The sequence below is a fragment of the Chrysochloris asiatica genome, unplaced genomic scaffold (genome assembly GCF_000296735.1).
Source record: "Chrysochloris asiatica unplaced genomic scaffold, ChrAsi1.0 scaffold00010, whole genome shotgun sequence".
Lineage (NCBI taxonomy): Eukaryota > Metazoa > Chordata > Mammalia > Afrosoricida > Chrysochloridae > Chrysochloris > Chrysochloris asiatica.
In genome coordinates, this window is record NW_006408528.1 from 37,172,633 (window position 1) to 37,191,749 (window position 19,117).

At 39.0% G+C, this 19,117-nt stretch overlaps 1 protein-coding gene across 2 annotated transcripts in view; it reads right to left on the reverse strand.

Moving 5' to 3' along the window:
• The window catches only part of SRPK2 (SRSF protein kinase 2), a 304,605-nt gene that overhangs the window by 157,820 nt on the left and 127,668 nt on the right, over positions 1 to 19,117 (reverse strand). The window contains exon 1 of one of the 2 annotated variants that reach the window (XM_006834378.1): positions 11,225 to 11,496. The exons of the other annotated variant lie outside the window; for it this stretch is intronic. Within the exon in view, the coding sequence (XP_006834441.1) occupies positions 11,225 to 11,262 (38 nt within the window). The 5' untranslated portion in view covers positions 11,263 to 11,496. Of the gene's footprint in view, positions 1 to 11,224; positions 11,497 to 19,117 lie in introns of those variants that run through there. 2 annotated transcript variants of the gene reach the window in all.

Below are 19,117 nucleotides of genomic sequence, written 5' to 3' on the forward strand. Positions count from 1 at the left end.
GGGCGCTGGATTAATGGAAGGAAAAGTCACACCAGATCTGACACTGGAGCATAAAAGTAACCCTCCACTACAACTCAATGATCAGACAACAAAACAGTCCAAGTTTTGTAAATAGGGGGGAAAAATCTGAAAGAAGGTATATGGTAGCAAACAAGCACATGAAACATCATTAGCCATATGAAAAATGTAAATTAAAGCCACAGGGACATGCCAATACAAACTCATTAAAATGATTACAATGAGAAAGACTGACTTTGCCTAGTATTAAAAAGGATGTGGAGCAACCAGAACTCTTATACACTGCTAGGAACTATCTAAAATGGTACAACTGCTTTAGAAAACCAGTTTGTCAGTTTATTCCAAAGTTAAACATATACTTGTACCTACCATGCAATTCAACCTTTCCATTCCTAGATATTTACCCAAGATAAATGAAAACAAATGTCTACACAAAGGCTTACATACATATGAAATGTCCTTAACTGTAATAACTGTAAGCTAGAACCAATCCCAAATGTGCATCAAAAGGTGATGGGGCAAATAAACTGTGGTATATCCATACAGTGGAATACTGTTGTTACTGATGCTGTTAGGTGTCACTGAGTCAGTTCCCACTCACAGCAACCCTATGTACAATAAAACAAAACCAGTCCTGCACCACACGCACAATCATTGCTTGTCTTGGGGCCCACTGTTGCAGCTGCTTTGTCAATCCATCGTCTCGATGGATTGACAAAGGTTTCTCCTTTTTTGCTGACCCTCTACTTTTCCAAGTATGACATCCTTCTCCAGGTATTGGTTTCTCCTAATAATACACCCAAAGTAGACAAAGTCTTGCCATCCTTGTTTCTAAGGAGTATTGTAGGTGTACTGCTTCCAATACAGACCTGTTCCTTCTTTTAGCAGCATATGGTATTTTAATATTCTTTGTCAACACCCTAACTTAAAAGCATCAATTCTTCTTTGGTTTTCCTTATTTGTTCTCCAATTTTTGCATGCATGTGAGGCGAATGAAAACACCATGACTTAGGTTAGATGCATCTTAGTCTGCAAAATAACATCTTTGTTTTTTAACACTTTTTTGTTTTCCTTTTCTTTTGAACAGTTGCAAGTAATCCTTTACAGGAAATCTGCCCAATGCAATACATCATTTGATTTCATTATTGCTGCTTTTACAGGTGCTGATTATGGATCCAAGTAAAATGAAATCCTTGACGACTTCAATCTTTTCTTTGCTTATCATGATGCTATTTTATTGGTCCAATTACGAGGAATTCTGCTTTCTTAACATTGAGATGTAGTCTACACAAAAGGCTGTGTTCTTTGGGTTCCACCAATAAATTTGTCAACTCTCTTTGGTTTCAGCAGGCAAGGTTGGGTCATCTGCAGGCTGTTAATTTAGTCTTTCTCTAACCCTGATGCCACATTCTTCTTCACACAGTAAAGTTGCTCAGATTATTTGCTCTGCATAAAGGCCAAAAAGTACAGTGAAAAAATACAACCTTGGGAAAACAAACAAGATGACGGATAGGGTAGAAGTGCAGTGAGGAGCTCTATCAGCACCACAAAGAATACCAGACGAAGCAGGCTCAGGGGATGGTGCCAGAACTCTGAATCACATATCAAGGAATATTCAGAAGGCTTACAGCTAAGGGGAATTAGTGGAAGAAACAAGAAATACATTGCTTTCTAATTCAAAACACTCAGCTGCTCCCGGAGCCACCATCTTGGGAGAGAGCAAGCCGGGGAAGACTCACAGCAGCCATGGACACCTGACAGAACCATGGAGAAAAAGGTGTGGAGATTCTTCTTTTTGTGTATCCATTCGTTGGTCTCTCGCTGGCTGTGCACCTCCATTCTGGTGACTAGAGGGGTTGTCTGATCAAGTGGACACCCATCCCCATCCCCGAGGGTTCCACTACGCATGCGCACAGATCGCCTCGAAATTTAAAGTGACAGTTTCCACTTAAAATCAAACAGCAGCACAAAATGGCCACAGCTGGCCCTGACCTGCTTATCCCTAAGACAAAGTCCTGAACAGGGCAGTGGAGTGGGGCAGGCTGACTAAAAAAGAAATAGGCTGAAAATTAAATCCTGAGTTACGTCAAAACGTCCAACAGTGGCATCTTGAAATATCTCAGGAAGAAGAGTGAAAAGGGAAGCCCATCTACTGATCACATCTACTTGGAGGCAATCAGAAAGCATAAAAAAATACCAAAATACACACCCATCTAAGTAATAAGGCTACAGAACTGCTGAATATGCCCAAAAAGCAGAAATAGAAGACCATATCAGCACATGTTCAGAAATGAGATAAAGTGACTGAGGCAAATGAGCTCGAAGTAGGCCTACACTCCATACTGGAAGATGGGAAGGCTTTGGAAATGCCTGAGAAAGAATTCAGAAGAATGATTATAAAATGTATCAAAACACTATATAATGGAGTTGAGAAAAATAAGGGAGAAGTCAGTAAAGTGCTACAGGAACAATCAAATAAGATAAGATACAGCATTGGAAATAATTCAAAACCTACCAAAAGAGGTCCAAACAATTAATAAAAGAATATCAGAAATGCACAAGACAATGAAAGGGCAAAGGAGTATAACTGAAGAGATAGAAGTCAGAACTAGTGAGCTAGAAGATAAATCTCTCAACATTACTAAGATAGAAAAGCAAGCAAAAAAAAAAGGATTTAAAAATCTGAAGAAGGCATAAGATTCATATTGGACAACCTAAAGAAGATTAACTTAAGAATTATCAGCATTCTGGAACAGAAAGAATCACACAAGTCACAGACGAGACAGTTGAAGAGCTTCTGGAAGAAAACTTCCCTAGCATCCTAAAAAGCAAAAAGATAAGCATTCAAGAAGCTAAACGAATCCCAGGAAGAACAGACCCTAAAAGGCAATCACCAAGACATATCATAATCAAGGTCTCCAAATTCAAAGATAAGGACAGAATCCTGAAATCAGCTAGGGAAGAGAGAAATGTAACATACAAAGTCAAGCAAATCAGATTAAGCTCAGATCTCTCAACAGAAACCATGCAGGCAAGAAGGCAATGGGGAGACATATATAAAACCCTGAAAGAAAAAAACTGCCAACCAAGAATCCTCTACCCAGCAAAGCTGTCAATCAAAACATTCCAGGATAATGGAAGCTAAGGGATTTTGCCAAAGCCAACCCTGTGATGAAAAACATCCTAAAGAAGTTCTGTGGACGGAGAACCAACAAGAACACACAACAACCAGAGAATGACGTACGTGGCAACATCACCCTGAACTCATTCAACAAATGGAAGAGTCAAGAACAGAATAAAATTATGAGAACAGAGGATCTGGGAAGTCAGTCTATGATCAAAACAATTACAATGTGAAAGAAGGTAAACACAGAGGAACAGAGAGATCCAGGTGGTGAGAAGGTCAGGTAAATTACAGGATAAAATAGACTGTCTTAAATTGAGGAAAGAGTTAATGGAATATAAGGTAACTACAACAGTGGGGTTGGGATGGGAGGTCTAGTACAGATGTTGGGGAGGGCAATACAAGAAGAGGGAGGAGGCGGAAGAACAAGATAGATAGGGGAACACTGAGACAGGTTTGCATGGCCTAAGTGGGACAGAGGTAAATACTGATGCATGCTCAACCTTGGAACAACAGGGCTCTGTGATACAAGGATCTAGCCATAGTTTGAATATGGGAAATAATACTAAAATACTTGACTGTCTTATAAATATTGGTTTCACTGCCAATTATTGTAAAATAGACACTTGAGTGGGATAGAAAGGAATCTTGGGAAACATGATTACAGAAAACTTGTAAGCCTATCTTCAGCCTGTAACTGATTGTAATACATAAACTTACCCAGTGAAACAGGCCTCTTGCAAAGCCTTTGCAGAGTATAGGACCTTAGGTAGAATCCTGAGTCCCATAGGCGGAATCCTGAGTCCCATCCAGAACTCTCTGAGGTGGGACATTCCCACTAGCAAGGACAAGTAGACCAGCCTAGGAACAGTAGATACATCTTCAAAGAAAGATCAAGAAAAACCCAAAACAAAAATGTTAGCAGGACTGGCTACCTACAAGAATAAGCAAGCTGTTCGCCAGGAAGCCATCAAGGCAAGCAATTCAGTTCCTTCAGGACAAACTCCCCTCTAAGACTGAAACTCAAAGGGAACACACAACAGGCGTGTAAGCTTGCTGGTGACCACATTGGTCTACTGGTGAGTGGAAGAGGGAGAAAGACAGCAATGAAGAAATGGGCTGAGTTCAACCACAGTCCATTGACTCTCGTTGACCTGGAGATGAGAGAGAGAAGAGAAAGGGCTAGTTGGCCCAAAGTGCGGTGAGACCTGGGGAAACTTGAGCCCATGGACAAGGACATAGCCACAAAGGGCTAGAGCTGAGAGTGAAGCATCCTGCTGATATGAAGTGAGGGGAGATGCCCAAGAATACCCAAACTTGCAGACAGTACTCATTTGACCTAGCCTTGATGGTTTGATAATCAGAACGCTACTAGAGGAAGAGCACACACAAAAAATTTTTTTGTATTTTTTGGATAAAGTAAACAAGGGTGAATTGCTACAATTTGATGATCCTGACCTGTACTCATGTAGGTAGTAACTCTAAAGACCAAAAGAGAGGGAAGGCGTCTTCAAATCAAGTATCAACACTATCCCCTCTGTACGCAGGGTAGATAGGGCAACTTAGACATTTGCTACCTAAAATGCGGGGACAATAAAGGCATGAAGTGACTGGCTTACAAGGTTTCAAGAGGGAGTTTAATAAAAGAGTGTGTAAGGGAACATAGTTTTCATCTTGTCTAGATGGGTCGGGTGAAAAGAGATGGGGATAAGATTCGTATGATTCAATAGTGAATAATTGTTATCATGACTAATTGCAACTGTCACAAGTGTAAAGGTAGAAGTTTTTTAACAGAAACAAAGGAGTGGTTAATCTTACAGTCCTGAAACAGAGGACCGTAGGACCATCAAGGGAGAAGAGCACAAGCAGAATGTGGGACCTTATCCAGAGAAGCAGCAACGCCAGAGATGGGGTCATGGAGAGGGGGAACAGCTGAGGACTCTAGATGCATGGGAAGAGAGAGACTAAGAGCTCATGGCCAGGAGCAGACTTGTAGAATGTGTCCTTTGGAAGTATAAATTATTATATATGCCTGAATGGTGGTGGTTGTTGTTTAAAAAAAAAAAGCTAAAGTGAATAGAAAGAAATACTGTTAACTGATGGTACCTGGAGGGGATTATAATCATTGTAATGAAAAAAGATGTATGATTTGTTGAATGTAAAACTGCCCTGTAAACTTTCACTCAATCCACAATCAAAACCTTTAAAACAAACAAACAAGAATACAACCTTGGCACACATCTTTACTGATTTTAAATCATTGAGTGACCCTTTTTCTGTTCCACAACTGTCTCTTGGTACAGGTTTCACATGATCACAATTAAGTGTTTCGGAATTCCCATTCTTCACAATGGTCTCCATAATTTGTTATGATCCACACAGTCAAATGCCTCTGTATAGTCAAAAAACAAACTAACAAACAAAAAGAAAACAAGCATCCTATTGGTATTCTCTGCTTTCAGCCAAGATCCATCTGAAAGCAGCAATGATGTCCCTCGTTCCACATTCTCATCTGAATCCACCTTGAATTTCTGGCAGCTTCCTATCAATGTACTACTGCAACCATTTTTAAATTATTTTCATCAAAATTTTACTTCTATGTGGTAATTCATAATTATCAAACAACTGAATGCTAATCACTAATAAAAAGGTAAGTGATACTCAGACACAGAACAACATAGATGCATTTCAAAATAATGCTGAGCAAGAGAAGTCCAGCCAATACCGTAGGATTTCATTTATAAATTGTAAAATACAAACTAATTTTCGGTCATAGAAATCCAATTGGATTTTGCCTGGGGTAAGTAGGACTAAGAGAGGTTACTAAGAAAAACTTTTGGAGGCAAATGAATATGTTTATTATCTTGATTTTAGTGGTGTTTTCATAGGCATTCATGTATGTCAAAGCCATCAGATTTTACTCCTTACATATGTGTAGTTAACTTTGTATAAATTATACCTTAATGAAGCTACAACCAAGGGGAGAGGGGAAACATATACAACTCATCTAATGTTAGAAATATGATCACAATTGCCTTGGCTGGGGGTGCTGCTAGTGATTGAGAATGAGTGCCAGAACTGCTTCTAGTTTTTAATCTGAGTGTTGGCGACAGAAAAGTACAAAAATTATTCAGTTTGCCTATCGTGCACTTTCCTGTATGCAAATGTAATGGTCAATAAAAAATTACTGAACATTATATAAAAACAAAACAGCATACAAATTGAGTGGAGGGTAGAAAACACAAACTAGCTACTCTGTCCTCTCATCACACTATTCAGAAAAAAACCCATCTCAAATGCAGTGTTCTGCAAGTAGAAAAACAAAGCCCAAACTGGCAGGCTGCTTGTCCCAGCCCCATGATTACACTTGCTCAGAACACAGATGAGGAGGAGGAGGAAATACTCAGGAGAAGAGTGCACAGCACACACCTGGCTTCTTCTTTCCCACTAGACATCATTTGCTTGCCTCCTTCCCTCACCTCTTACTTCTTCTGGTCCCTTCCATTCTCCATATTCTTCCAGGCTTTTCTTTTTGTATTTGTAACCACACATTATTATCATATGCTCTTTTTCTCTTCACTGATGGTTGTTGTTGTTATGTGCCATGGAGTCGGTTCCGACTCATAGCGACCCTGTACAGGGTTTCCGAGGCTGTAAATCTTTACAGGAGCAGAAAGTCTCATCTTTCTCCCGTGGAACAGCTGGTAGTTTCAAACTGCTGACCTTGCGGTTCGCAGCCCAATTCGTAACCACTACGCTACCAGAGCTCCTTTCACTGATGGTGGTTAGAAATAAGAAATTGAACACACTCACACATATACATGTTCTTTATGTGCAAGGGGATTTCAAAAAGTTTATAGAAAACTTTCATTCTCTTTTAATTCCACTTTCACTTGTACTGTTTGAAGCCTTCTATTTTAAATGCTCTAATATTGAAGAAGAAACAAACTTACCATCTGTATCATGTTTCTCCACCTGGGGTCAGTGATGTAAATGGGAGAATTGGTGGCACAGTGGTTAAAGCACTCATGTGCTAAACAAAAGGCCTGTGGCTCAAACACACCAGCTATGTCATGAGAGAAAGATGCATCAGTCTGCACATGGGCAGTTTTACTCTGTCCTGATATGGTGCTGTAGGACAAATACTAGACTGCGAACTACAAGGTCAGCAGTTCAAACCTGCCAGCTGCTCCTTGGACACCCTGCATAGGATTCACCATGAATCAGAAATCACTCGAAGGCTCCTAACAACAGCAACACAGGGTCACTATCAGTTAGAATCGATTAGAAGGCAGTAGGCTATTTTGTGTTGTTTTGTTTTGTTTTTATTTAAATATAAGATAGTAAAGGTCAAGATAAGGAGCTCAGGTAGCCTAGTGGTTATGAATCAGGCTGCATACCACAAGGTCAGCAGTTCGAAACTACCAGCTGTTCCGTGGGAGAAAGATGAGGCTTTCTGCTCCCGTAAAGACTTACAGCCTCTGAAACCCTGTACAGGGTCACTATGAGTTGGAACCGACTCCACGGCACATAACAACAACAACAACAACAACAACAAAGGTCAAGATATGCTCTCCTCTCCACCAGTACTGTTTATTAAACATTGGTGGAATGAATATAGGCCACAGTATACATATTCCTATGATACTTTCTCCTTCTCTTCCTTCTCCTGAACAAGGCAGCCAGTAACATAGGAATTCAAATATGTACTATTTGCGATGCTAATAATCTAAGCTACTAATTCTTATCTATTGGATTACAAGTATGAGGATCTCTTTTAACAATAAATGATGTCAAACACACACACATAAAACTAAAAATAATCCTTTTAGCATCTAGTCCGTGTTGACCAAGAAAATACAAACCTATTTGTTGTTGTTAAGTGCCGTGCTATCTAGTCAGTTCCGACCCCTTAATTTTAAAATGCGAACAAAAAATAAGTAAGGCTGAATTTTTTCTCCCTCTCCAAAATACAAAACTAAAAAATAAAGTATAACTTTAATCGCACTGATTTTCTTTCTTCAACTATTCTGAACATAAGTAACTCTAGTCTCTCCATATTCTATGAACTTCCACTATTTTGTTAAAGATAAAAATAAAATTTTAAATTTCAAAATAATTTAAATCTTTTAAGGTAATTTTCAAATATAACGCCCCAAAACTCAAAACCAAACCCAATGCTGTTGTCGATTCAACTCTTTTATAAAGAGCTATGTGACAACGTAGAAACTGCCTCATACACAGCGTTTCCAAGGCTACACATCTTTACAAAAGCATCCTGCCACACCTGTCTTTCCTGGAACAGCTGGTGGGTTCAAAGCAGCCATCTTTCCATTAAGAGCTAAGGCCTAACCACTGTGCAACTCGGACTCCTGACAACTCCAAAACAACCTTTACACAATTTCTTCTCATTGGTATTTTTCAGCGGAGAAGACCTCTTAACAATCTACACCAAAGCAAACAAAAAACCCCCACACACAAAAAAAAATTTTTTTTTTTAGCTTTTCCCATTTAAAAAAATTCTATGAACAAATAATTCAAGCAAGACTACTGATTCCCTTTAAACAAGCTAAAAAATATGTGATGGGAAAATTATGAGTAGCTCATCATGGATTGTTTATCCTGCTTTTAATTTAGAAATGTTGTTTCCCTCCACTCTGCTTCTTCAACTATCAAGATGATTCTGCAGAAACAGAATCCATTCTAGTGAATGCGAACTTTTGGGTTCTTACAACCAAGTATGTAGCTGATTCTCTCTTGTAAGTCAACAGAGACCAGATTAGTAACACAGTGCATGTAAATTCCACTGCTCTTTTGGTCCATGCCTCAAATTGCTAACTTTAAAAAAAAAATAAAAATACTTCAAAACTGCAGGTGAGTAAAGAACCATGACTTGAAGAAAACAATGATAAACTATTTCCTTTTGGTAATAAATACTGCATGATAAAGTATGGTATTCAATTCCCACGCAAGATATTAACAATGCACTAGGTTATGATTTTTGTAACTTCAGATTCTTATTTTTCTACTTCTACCAAATGACAAAGAAGCTAACTCACTGTTCATTTTGCCTTACTTTTAATAAGATTTAAAAAAATGTATTTTCTCATTTTAAAGTGTTAATAATACTGAAACAATTTGTACACTTACAATGTGTTGGCTGACCTATAAGCTTCTTTAGTCATCCCTGACCAGCATTATTATAACTGTCAAATATATGTCTAAGCATCCCTCGCCCCCAAATAATAATAAACAAAACAAGCAAGCAATGGCAAAACTGTGTAAGGTATTGTGAGCCTAAGTGGCTGACTTCCAAACTTTCACATCATGGCCACATACAGCCTCCCTTGCCTTCAGCTAACCTCAAAAGCCTAGATAAAATAAGTAAGTAGTCACCAAACCATTTTAGAATATTTTTCCTTATAAGAAAGTAATTTAATCAGAAAAACTTCACCCATTTTCTATCTTGTTTTTCTGTCATAGTCATTTATTCTGTTGAATCCTGGTTATTTATAGAGAATTCATGCTACTGCAAAAGACCACATCATGATGCCATGTGATTAAGCATGCTCTTCCTAGTAACCACCCTCTAACCTGAACATCTGGACTAGTCACTATTTAACCCACCACCCTGCTCCCCCCTTCCTGTCACCACCATTTTACTGACTGAACATGCACAAGGCTGAAGATGGGTTTTCATCTCAGCAAACAGAAAGCTTAAATCATGTGAGTAGCCACAAACCAGAAGTTAGAAGCTATCATAAAAATAAAAAATAAAAACACCCACAAGCCTTCCTAAATGTTGCTGTTTCATGTTTAAGGAAAGCAGTAGCATCTTATTTGTAACGTTCTAATAAGTTAGACGCCTTCCCTGCAATCATACTAAGAAATGGATTTAGCATGATCATTTTGCCATCAGAGCATGTCCTCCATACACTAGTGTACTTTAATGAAATCCATTTAACCATTCTAGGCACTTTGCCTCACATCAAAAAAATATTTTTCCTATTATCACTCTTTTTAGACTACTAATTTATTTCTCCATAATAATATTCTTAAATATTACATCTATGATAAAAAGATAATCCCGCAAACACCATAAAACAGAAATCAACACACACCACAAATAAAAAATATCATTAGATATAAACTGTTAATTAGCAAAGGGAAAGAAAAAAAAATCAACTGTTTGCTCAAGAACCTCAATTCTAAAATATTATGTGCTATGCACAATTTTGATAAACAGAAGTAAGCACAGTATTTACTGGATCAACTAGAGTCTCTTTTCTGACTTGAGATTTTAAAAAAACAAAACAAAAACTCTCACCTGTACTATAAGGAAAAACAGTCATTTTAATAAAGTATTTCTTTACCAGTATGATTAATTTGATTGACAAATAAAATAATTGCTTTAAAAATACTTGTGAGTCATTTTGTCCTTACCTGCAGGCATGAACCATTACTGCAGGCAGTGACTGTTCCATTTCCTAGCACAGACTTGAAGAAGCATCATATCTCTCTTTCAGAATGTGACTAATCTGTGTGTTTGCCATTCCTAAGCTATTTACACAAACGGCACTCCCTTTCCACATGAGAAAATATTACAACCAATTATCAGATATTTCTCACCTACATCTTACAAATAACCTTGGTAATTCTGTCTGGTAGCAACCTAAAAATATGGGAAGAAAATTGAATAGCAGCGTTTCTTAAAAGAAAGCAAGAGTGACTGGGTTTTTTAAAATCGGGTTTTGGATGGTGGTGTTTTTGTGGGTTTTTTGCTTAGTACTGTTTAAAGCCCTCCACAGCCCTCACACATGAAGCAGCAGGCTTGCTGGGTTATGCTGTGCATGCTGCAGCTGATTAGGCGCCACTATTTTTTTCAAAAAAATCAATTATCTTTTGCTAAAGCAGAAGAGCTTGCCCAAACACCCATCTTCAATACAGCACAACGACCAGCATGCAGTACAATACGCAGTAGCAAACTTGACCAGACTATATAATAATAATAATTAATAATAATAATGTCCTGGCTGGTTCCTTAGCAATGCTCCACCATTAATGTTCATGCACGAGCTGTACCTTTCTGAAGAGGACGACTTCTCAGAGTTAACTGACATCAGCAGCTCAATCTTCTGCTGGATTTCTGGAAAAATCAGAAAAGATTCACAACCAAGATTGCCTGCCCTGGCTTTTAAGCCTTATATCAAGCAATTTTTCTTCTCTAATCCCTTTTGTTCAGAATGAGGCCACAAGATTCGCAGTACTTCTGTTAGGACTGGGATTCAATGGTGCTATAAAGGGAAAAAGCTCCAGAGGCATCAGGCCTTGCTAAACTATGCACATGACTGTTTATGAAAGCAGGAAGTACCATTTCTTTTCAGCAGAGGGGTGTTTTCTTTTTTAAGGTAGAACTAGCTTGGCTCTGCAAGAAGATTTTATTTTCAACAAATTAAAATTCCCACAAGAAATGCTAACATCTGAACTCAATACACCAGATAATATGAGAAGCCTGGGTAATAAAGTGGCAGTCTGTAATAAGCAGACATGCAACCCTTGGCTGCTTCTATTGCATTAGCCCTGAAAAATATGGCTCAGTCAGTAAATCATTTTGGTCACTTAAGAATGAAATATTAAACCAGAATCCCAGTTACAGATTTTTAAAAAAAAATAAACCTGAAGTACAATTTCTTGATTATCTTTAACTAAAAACTGGCATCTAGTACCTAACTCCTTTAGGAAACGCTATTTTATCCCTTAATTTCCCCTCCTTCTTCGCAGTACAGCACAAGTGAACAGCAACACCCAGTTACGGAGCCGAGAAGATTTACTTGTCCTTTTAGGAAAGGACTGACAATGCCATCTACCAACAAAAATGCAGCGCTGGTTCAATTTAATTAAAAGACAATTACTGGTGCTGATCTGGAAACTAGATAATAGATTAAAGTGGAAGGAAGGTTAAGAAAGGGAGAGGGGAAAAAAAAGAAGGAAAAATATTGTTAATCTAACCCATTTCCTTTAAAATACTAAGGACTGGCCTAAACATGTAATTTTGAGTAAAATTCACCTAGCCCTATTAGCCAGACTCTCTTACTTAAAATCTGTTTTCCTAGTCTTAAAATTATCTCCAAATGGATTTTAAACATTAAAGTACACTTTCATAATAATAAGTTCACATACTCAACATAAAACATGGTACCATTAAAATGTTATAAAAGCAGGCTCAGGATTTCAAAGTAGACTTCAACAGTTTTTCATGATTTTTAAGGTAAAACAAATTTATAATTTTAAGAACATGTACTATAGAAATCAAAGTGGAATATTAGAAAATGTACAGGACAAATTGGGGGGCGGAGGGAAGGGTCGGTGGTGGTGGTTATGTGCCATGGAGGCAGTTCTGACTCATAGTGACCCTGCTTAGGGTTTCCGAGGGAGCAGAAAGGCTCATCTTTCTCCCACGGAACGACTGGTAGTTTTGAACTGGTGACCAGCCCAACTTGTAACCACTACACTACCAGAGCCCCTAAAATTACAATGGACCTAGCACAGGAATATCTTCTCAAATTGTTGTTAAAAATAAGGGTTTGTCTAATTGTTTATTTTAAGCTTACCATTTTATCCAGTGGACACTATAAAACTGGAATTAATATCTGCTAAGAGCTCTGGTAGCGTAGTGGTTACGAATCGGGAACTGTAAGGTCAGCAGTTCGAAACTACCAGCTGATCCGCAGGAAAAAGATGAGGCGTTCTGCTCCCGTAAAGATTTACAGCCTCGGAAACCCTGTGCAGGGTCGCTATGAGTTGGAACCGACTCCACGGCACTTAACAACAACAACAACAACAACAAGAAAGCAGAAGCTACTAGAGGCTGGAGCCAAACTAATTGCTGGGGAGAACAGTGCAGTTCACATGGCATGAGAAAAATGACATTCGACCTTGAAGTTTCTCTCTTACACAGATTTCAGACCCCAGCACAGGGTGACAGAGGCAGTGTCTTGGACCTGAAGGTGGGCTCCTCCAATATTTTTAACAGTCGTAAGACCTTGGGAAAAATAAACTCTCTCTACCTCTATCTCCTCTGCTATAAAATGGGGATAATAATTCCTACTGAAAGGGCTCTCGTGAGGATTTAAGCAATCCCTGCTTGGGATATGGTTAAGTCCTCCCTGCCTATTAGTATGTAGTACCTAGCCAGATTCGAGGAAATCTGAAATGGTTCAGACAGCCCCTCTTTGTGATTGTTTAATTGTTCAATGGTGACTTCATTAGATGCAGTTGTTTTGTTTTAATGTCTTCCCTGTATTCATGTCATTAAGTATAACTATGGTGGTATTTGGTGGTTGTGCCACCAGGTCGGTTCCAACTCATAGGTAAACCTATATAGCGTTTCCATGGTTGTGAATCTTTATGGGAGCAGAAAGCCTCATCTTTCTCTCACAGTGCAACTAGCAGATTCAAACCTTGTGGTTAGCAACCCAGCTCATAATCTACTACTCTACCAGGACTCTTAAGTTTCACTATAATGCAATATTTTCCTCCACTATATTTGGTAAGGAGCTCTGGTAGCGTAGTGGTTACGAATCGGGCTGTGAACCTCACAGTCAACAGTTCGAAACTACCAGCTGTTCCACGGGAGAAAGATGAGGCTTGCTGCTCCCGTAAAGATTTATAGCCTCAGAAACCCTGTACAGGGTTGCTATGAGTTGGAACCGACTCCACGGCACATAACAACCACCACCTAGCGAGAGACAGTAATCCCTCAATAAATGTTGGTTATATGAGTTAATGAGGTATATTGTTGTTGTTGAGTGCCATAGAGTCCATTCTAACTCATAGCCACCCTATATAGGGTTTCTGAGGAGCAGCTGTGAAGTTTTAACTGCTGACCTTTCGATTCAAACTGACCTTGAGATCCAGTGCTTATCCCACACAGCATTACATTAGGACTCCAATGAGGTCTACTAGGTCGGGCCAATTTTAAAAAGCTTTCTATAGTTTAAATCTACCTTCTGCCTCTAACCACTAACCTCTAGCTTCAACATCCATCTTTTTATCACTGTAGCTTTATTATATGAGAAATTTAGCTTTAATCTGTATCCCAGAGAATTATTCTCAGTTTACCAACCATCTTCTGCAGAAATGAGGTTATACTTAAATCCCCCTCATCCTAGCAATTTTTTATCAAAAAACAACAACAACTAAGTTCAGTACAGCTATATAAAATCAGTGTAGTTAAACGGAAAGACTACACAGACCTAATGAAACACATGTAATCTTGTAAAAAGAAAAGAAAAATCGAAGCTATAACAAGGCATTTTCTGGCTGAAGGCTTTGGAAGATCCAAACCAGTATAATGACACAGGAAAGGACTTTTAACACGTTCTCCACATTTTTTTCTTCAAGGCTTGAGATTTGTTTATATGCAGAAGGACGAAAGGTTCAGGAAGGTTTATCAACACTATACTAACTCTGTAGCCTTTGAGATCAGTGCATTACTATATACTAGTAAATCTACTCCCTCCTATCAATAACTACCATCCATGGATCTGGTTACTGCCCCCCACTTCATTCAGAACTATCTCGCTGATTGCCATTTCATCACAACACCTGCCACAGTGCTGGGGACTTTGGAAGTCTATGTGGATATGACTTCCTCGACTCAGGCCCTTGACCTCCTCAATCCATAGTCTCATGATGGGTATCTGTATCATCTGAGTCAGCCCCTCTCATGACTACATGTAGGACACTCTCTTACGCTGTTGTTACTAAGCGCCATACAGCAGCTCCCACTCATAGTGATCCTGTATGGGCTTTCCAAGAAGCAGCTGAAGGGTTTGAACTGCCAATCATGCGGTTAGCAAACCAGTGCTTTATCTGACAGTGCCACATCAAGACTCTCACTCTCTTATACTTACTGCAAATATTTCTCCCCAATTAATTGCTGTTTTTCAATTTTATTCACAGCATCTGGGACCATGCATTACATTTTTTTTCTTTTTTTTTTTCATGCATTACATTTTTATGCAATTAAGTTGACTAATCTTTTCCTTTATGAATTCTGACTTTCTGTTCAAGTTAGAAAGGCCTTCCCCACACCATTTTTTTTAACTTCCCCATTTTCCTCTTATTGTATACAAAGAAATGTATACAATTATACATTTATTTGACATGTAAATCAAGAGCCTCTACATTTTTTTGGTCTTAAAGATGGATGTAGAGATCCAGTCTGGTTTTTATAGATCACATTTTTAAACCTTACATTGCTTTCAATTCTAAATTACTCTTAATACGTACTTCTCGTTTTTCCAAAGCAGCAATCTTGCAACCTTGTCATTACATAGTAATCAACCTTCCAGTATTTCCACTCACACCGTCAGATCAATGAACACTCAGGAAGGAAAAACGAAGTCCATAAACTTGATTATTTAATAGTTTCCCTGAAAGTTCCATCGGTGTTTCCTGTAGTATCTATCCTCCACACTGTTTTACTTCACCGGTCCTGTTCAAACATTTTCCCATAGTACTACATGCCACATTGATCAGCAACTTCTACATCACTCAGTCTTTAACCAACCTTCCCTCACGATCTCCATCTGACCCCATAACCCACTCCTCATAACTTCCTACCTGGGGACCACACTTCATTATTTCACACCAAAAACAGCTAGGAAGAGTTTCGGTATAGTTTGAATAAACACATTTAAAATTAACATTAATTTAATTTGGGTTTAGTTATGACTTTATCTTAAATTTCCAAATAACATTAAAGGAAGACTTTTTCTTTTCTTTTCTTAATTGCTCTTGCATTTTTAGCATTCTCCTCCTAACTCTGTGTTGTCTACTTGCACTTACTTGGCCCCTAAAACTTTATGTTCTTCTCACTTGACCTCCCTTCTTCCAGCCGTATCTTTGACACTAATATGAGCACATGTGAATCTTCAGCAATCCAAACTGTACAGGTTCAACCCTTAGTAGGCACGTTTTACCTGGATTGTCTCTGGATGCCTTAAATGTAATGTCCACATCTAAACTCACCAACTTACCACACATTTCCCATGTACAGTTTTTATCCCAGCAGTGCTGGTGGTGTAGTGGGTTACACTTTGGGCTGCTAACTGTAAGGTCAGCAGTTCAAGTCCACCAGATGATACTGAGAGAAAGATGAGGCTTTCTGCACCCATAAAGATTTACAGCTTCAGGAACCATACACACGGTTACTATGACGGCACACAGCCAGTCGGCTAGCCAGCCTAGTCCCATGTCTCATTTGGGATGTTATTCCCTCTTTTTAATATTTAAGCTTAAGAAACACTGAGTTTTCCGTGATTCCCACACACGTGCCACTGTCTCACATTACCACATCTCTTCTTCCCCAGCTTGTTCCTCTCCCTGGAATGCTGTTGTATCGCATGTCTTCCCTCCGACACCCAGCTCACTTCTCTGTCTAAACTTACCTCAAATGTTACCTCTTCCATGAACTCCTCCCAGGCAGAATACAACCCTCCTTCTCTGCCCCACCTGGAGCATACTTACTTGTATCACGGAATTTTTAAATCATATCATTAATTTTGACTCCTCCGACCCCCATGAAGGAGCTCTGGGAGCGTAGTGATTACTACTCGGGTTGCTAACCTCAAGGTCAGCAGTTCAAAACTACCAGCTGTTCCACGGGAGAAAGATGAGGCCATCTGCTCCCGTAAAGATTTACAACATCACAAACCCTGTACAGGATCACTACGGGCCAACTCCATGGCACACCACCACCACCACCACAACTACCCACAACTTCCTTGAAGATCCAAAAAAAACAAACTCACTGCTGTCAGGTGATTCCAACTTACAGCGACCCTACAGCTCAGAGTCCAACTGCCTCATAGGGGTTTCCAAGGCTGTAGATCTTTACACAAACACATTCCCCTGGGGAGAGGCTGCGGAGTTTGAACTGGTAACCTTTAAATCAGCAGCCAAGTGCTTGGACACTGAGCCACCATGCTCCTTGCCTTAAGTACAGAGACCTGAATTTTTTACTTCAACTCTCAGAGTTATCTAGCATGTAATAGTCATTTATAATCTTCTTAGCCTGTTTCATTTACTGCAGTTAATGTTAAAGTTATAATCTAGTCAGGCTATGTTTTCTATTTTTAAATACACCTTTCCATATATATAGTTAGGAGACTTGGGATGGCACTACAGAATAAACACTGGACTGCTAACCACAACAGCATATGAAATTAATCAGAAATTCAGACAATTTGCAGGGGGGAGGGGTAATTGATGCCAATTACCTCATATTACACACACACAGTCTCTAAAACTTATAGCTAAATTTCCAAAGACCCTATTAATGTTTTAAAACACTATTTCCCTATATTTCCAACCAATTATCATTATTAGTCAATTTTCTTGATCATAACACAAATGGTTGGTCTGTGACATTGTACTCATGGTTTTTGTTGTTGTCTGTAACTGTTAAGGGCTGTCAAGTCGGTTCCAACTCATAGTGTCCCTGTATAGGGTTTCCAAGGAGCGGCTGTTGAGTTTGAACCACCAACCCTGCGGTCCAGTGCTTATCCTGCAACGCCACACACCAGGACTCCATTTATAACCTTATCTTCCACACAAGAGAGGCTGATTCACTAGGATTTCTCCACACATTCAATTGTATCCAATCTCCAGTGCTATCTCATGATATCCTTTTATTCTAATTTCTACTCACATCTTAAAAGGGGCTTAAATTTCTCACAAACATCAATAGTTTAACTCTTTTCAATGGTCTACTGTGTCTCTAAGATGCCATTTTCTGCCCCATAACACACATTTTAAGACTCCTATGGCACGTACCTGTATGACTCCAGAGCTGAACCAACCCCAGGAATTGTGACCAAGAGTAGCAGATCACCAAGAACTACTGACATAAAAAAAGTTCATGAGAAGAGGTGCCTCAAGGATGAGGACATTTGAAAATTTAAATAGGGCAACCCCATGAACCCATCTAAATGACTTAAGAGTTTTAGCAACATAGGATTGGTACAGGGAAAGTAAGTTATATAAAGGACCCATGTCCTTTATATAAGTAAACATTGAGCATGGGGATCAGGTAAGATCCTTACTTTTACGGCACAGCAATTTGTGGTAAAGTGAATTAAGGTGCTATAAACATCAGCACTGGAATGAGAACCACCAGATCGGCAGTTCAAGTCCACCAGCTGCTCCATGGAAATCCCTATCCAGGGTCTAAGAGTCGGAACTGATTCGACAGCTCTTAAAAACAATAACTATAGTTTTTTAAGAGCCCAGGTAGCATAGTGGATTACGAGATGGACTGCTATTAACTGCAGAGTCAGTAAGTTAGAATCTACCATAGTCGCTCCATGGGAAAAAGATGAGACTTTCGGCTCCTGTAAAGATGGACAGCCTTGAAAACCCTACACAGGGTAGCTAGGAGGCGACTGTGAAATAAGGAAGACTGTGCTGTGCAAAAACAAATTAAAAGTTACATTCATAGCACAGTATGTTACTGTTATTGCCACTCTGTGGAATTTCAGAAACAATTAAATATAAATACATATATATGATTCTGTGTATTCCTTCCATCTTTTCTTGATGCATTCTGCATCATTCAATAATTTTCCCAGAGAATATTTCAATAACGAAAGTCGAGGTTTGAATTCTTTCTTCAGTTCCCCCAGCTTGAGAAATGCTGACCGCGTTCTTCCCCTTTGGTTTTCTAGTTCCAAATTTTTGCATATTTTATTATAGTACCTGGTTTTGTCTTCTTGACCTGATCTTTGAAATTTTCTGTTCAGCTCTTGGACCTCTTCAATTCTTCTATTTGCTTTAGCTTTTCTACACTGGAGAGGAAGTTTCAGAGTCTCCTCTGACATCCATTTTGATCTTTTCCTTCTTTCTTGTCTTCTTAATGACTTTTTGCTCTCTTCATGTATGATGTTCTTGATGTATTCCCCCAACTCTTCT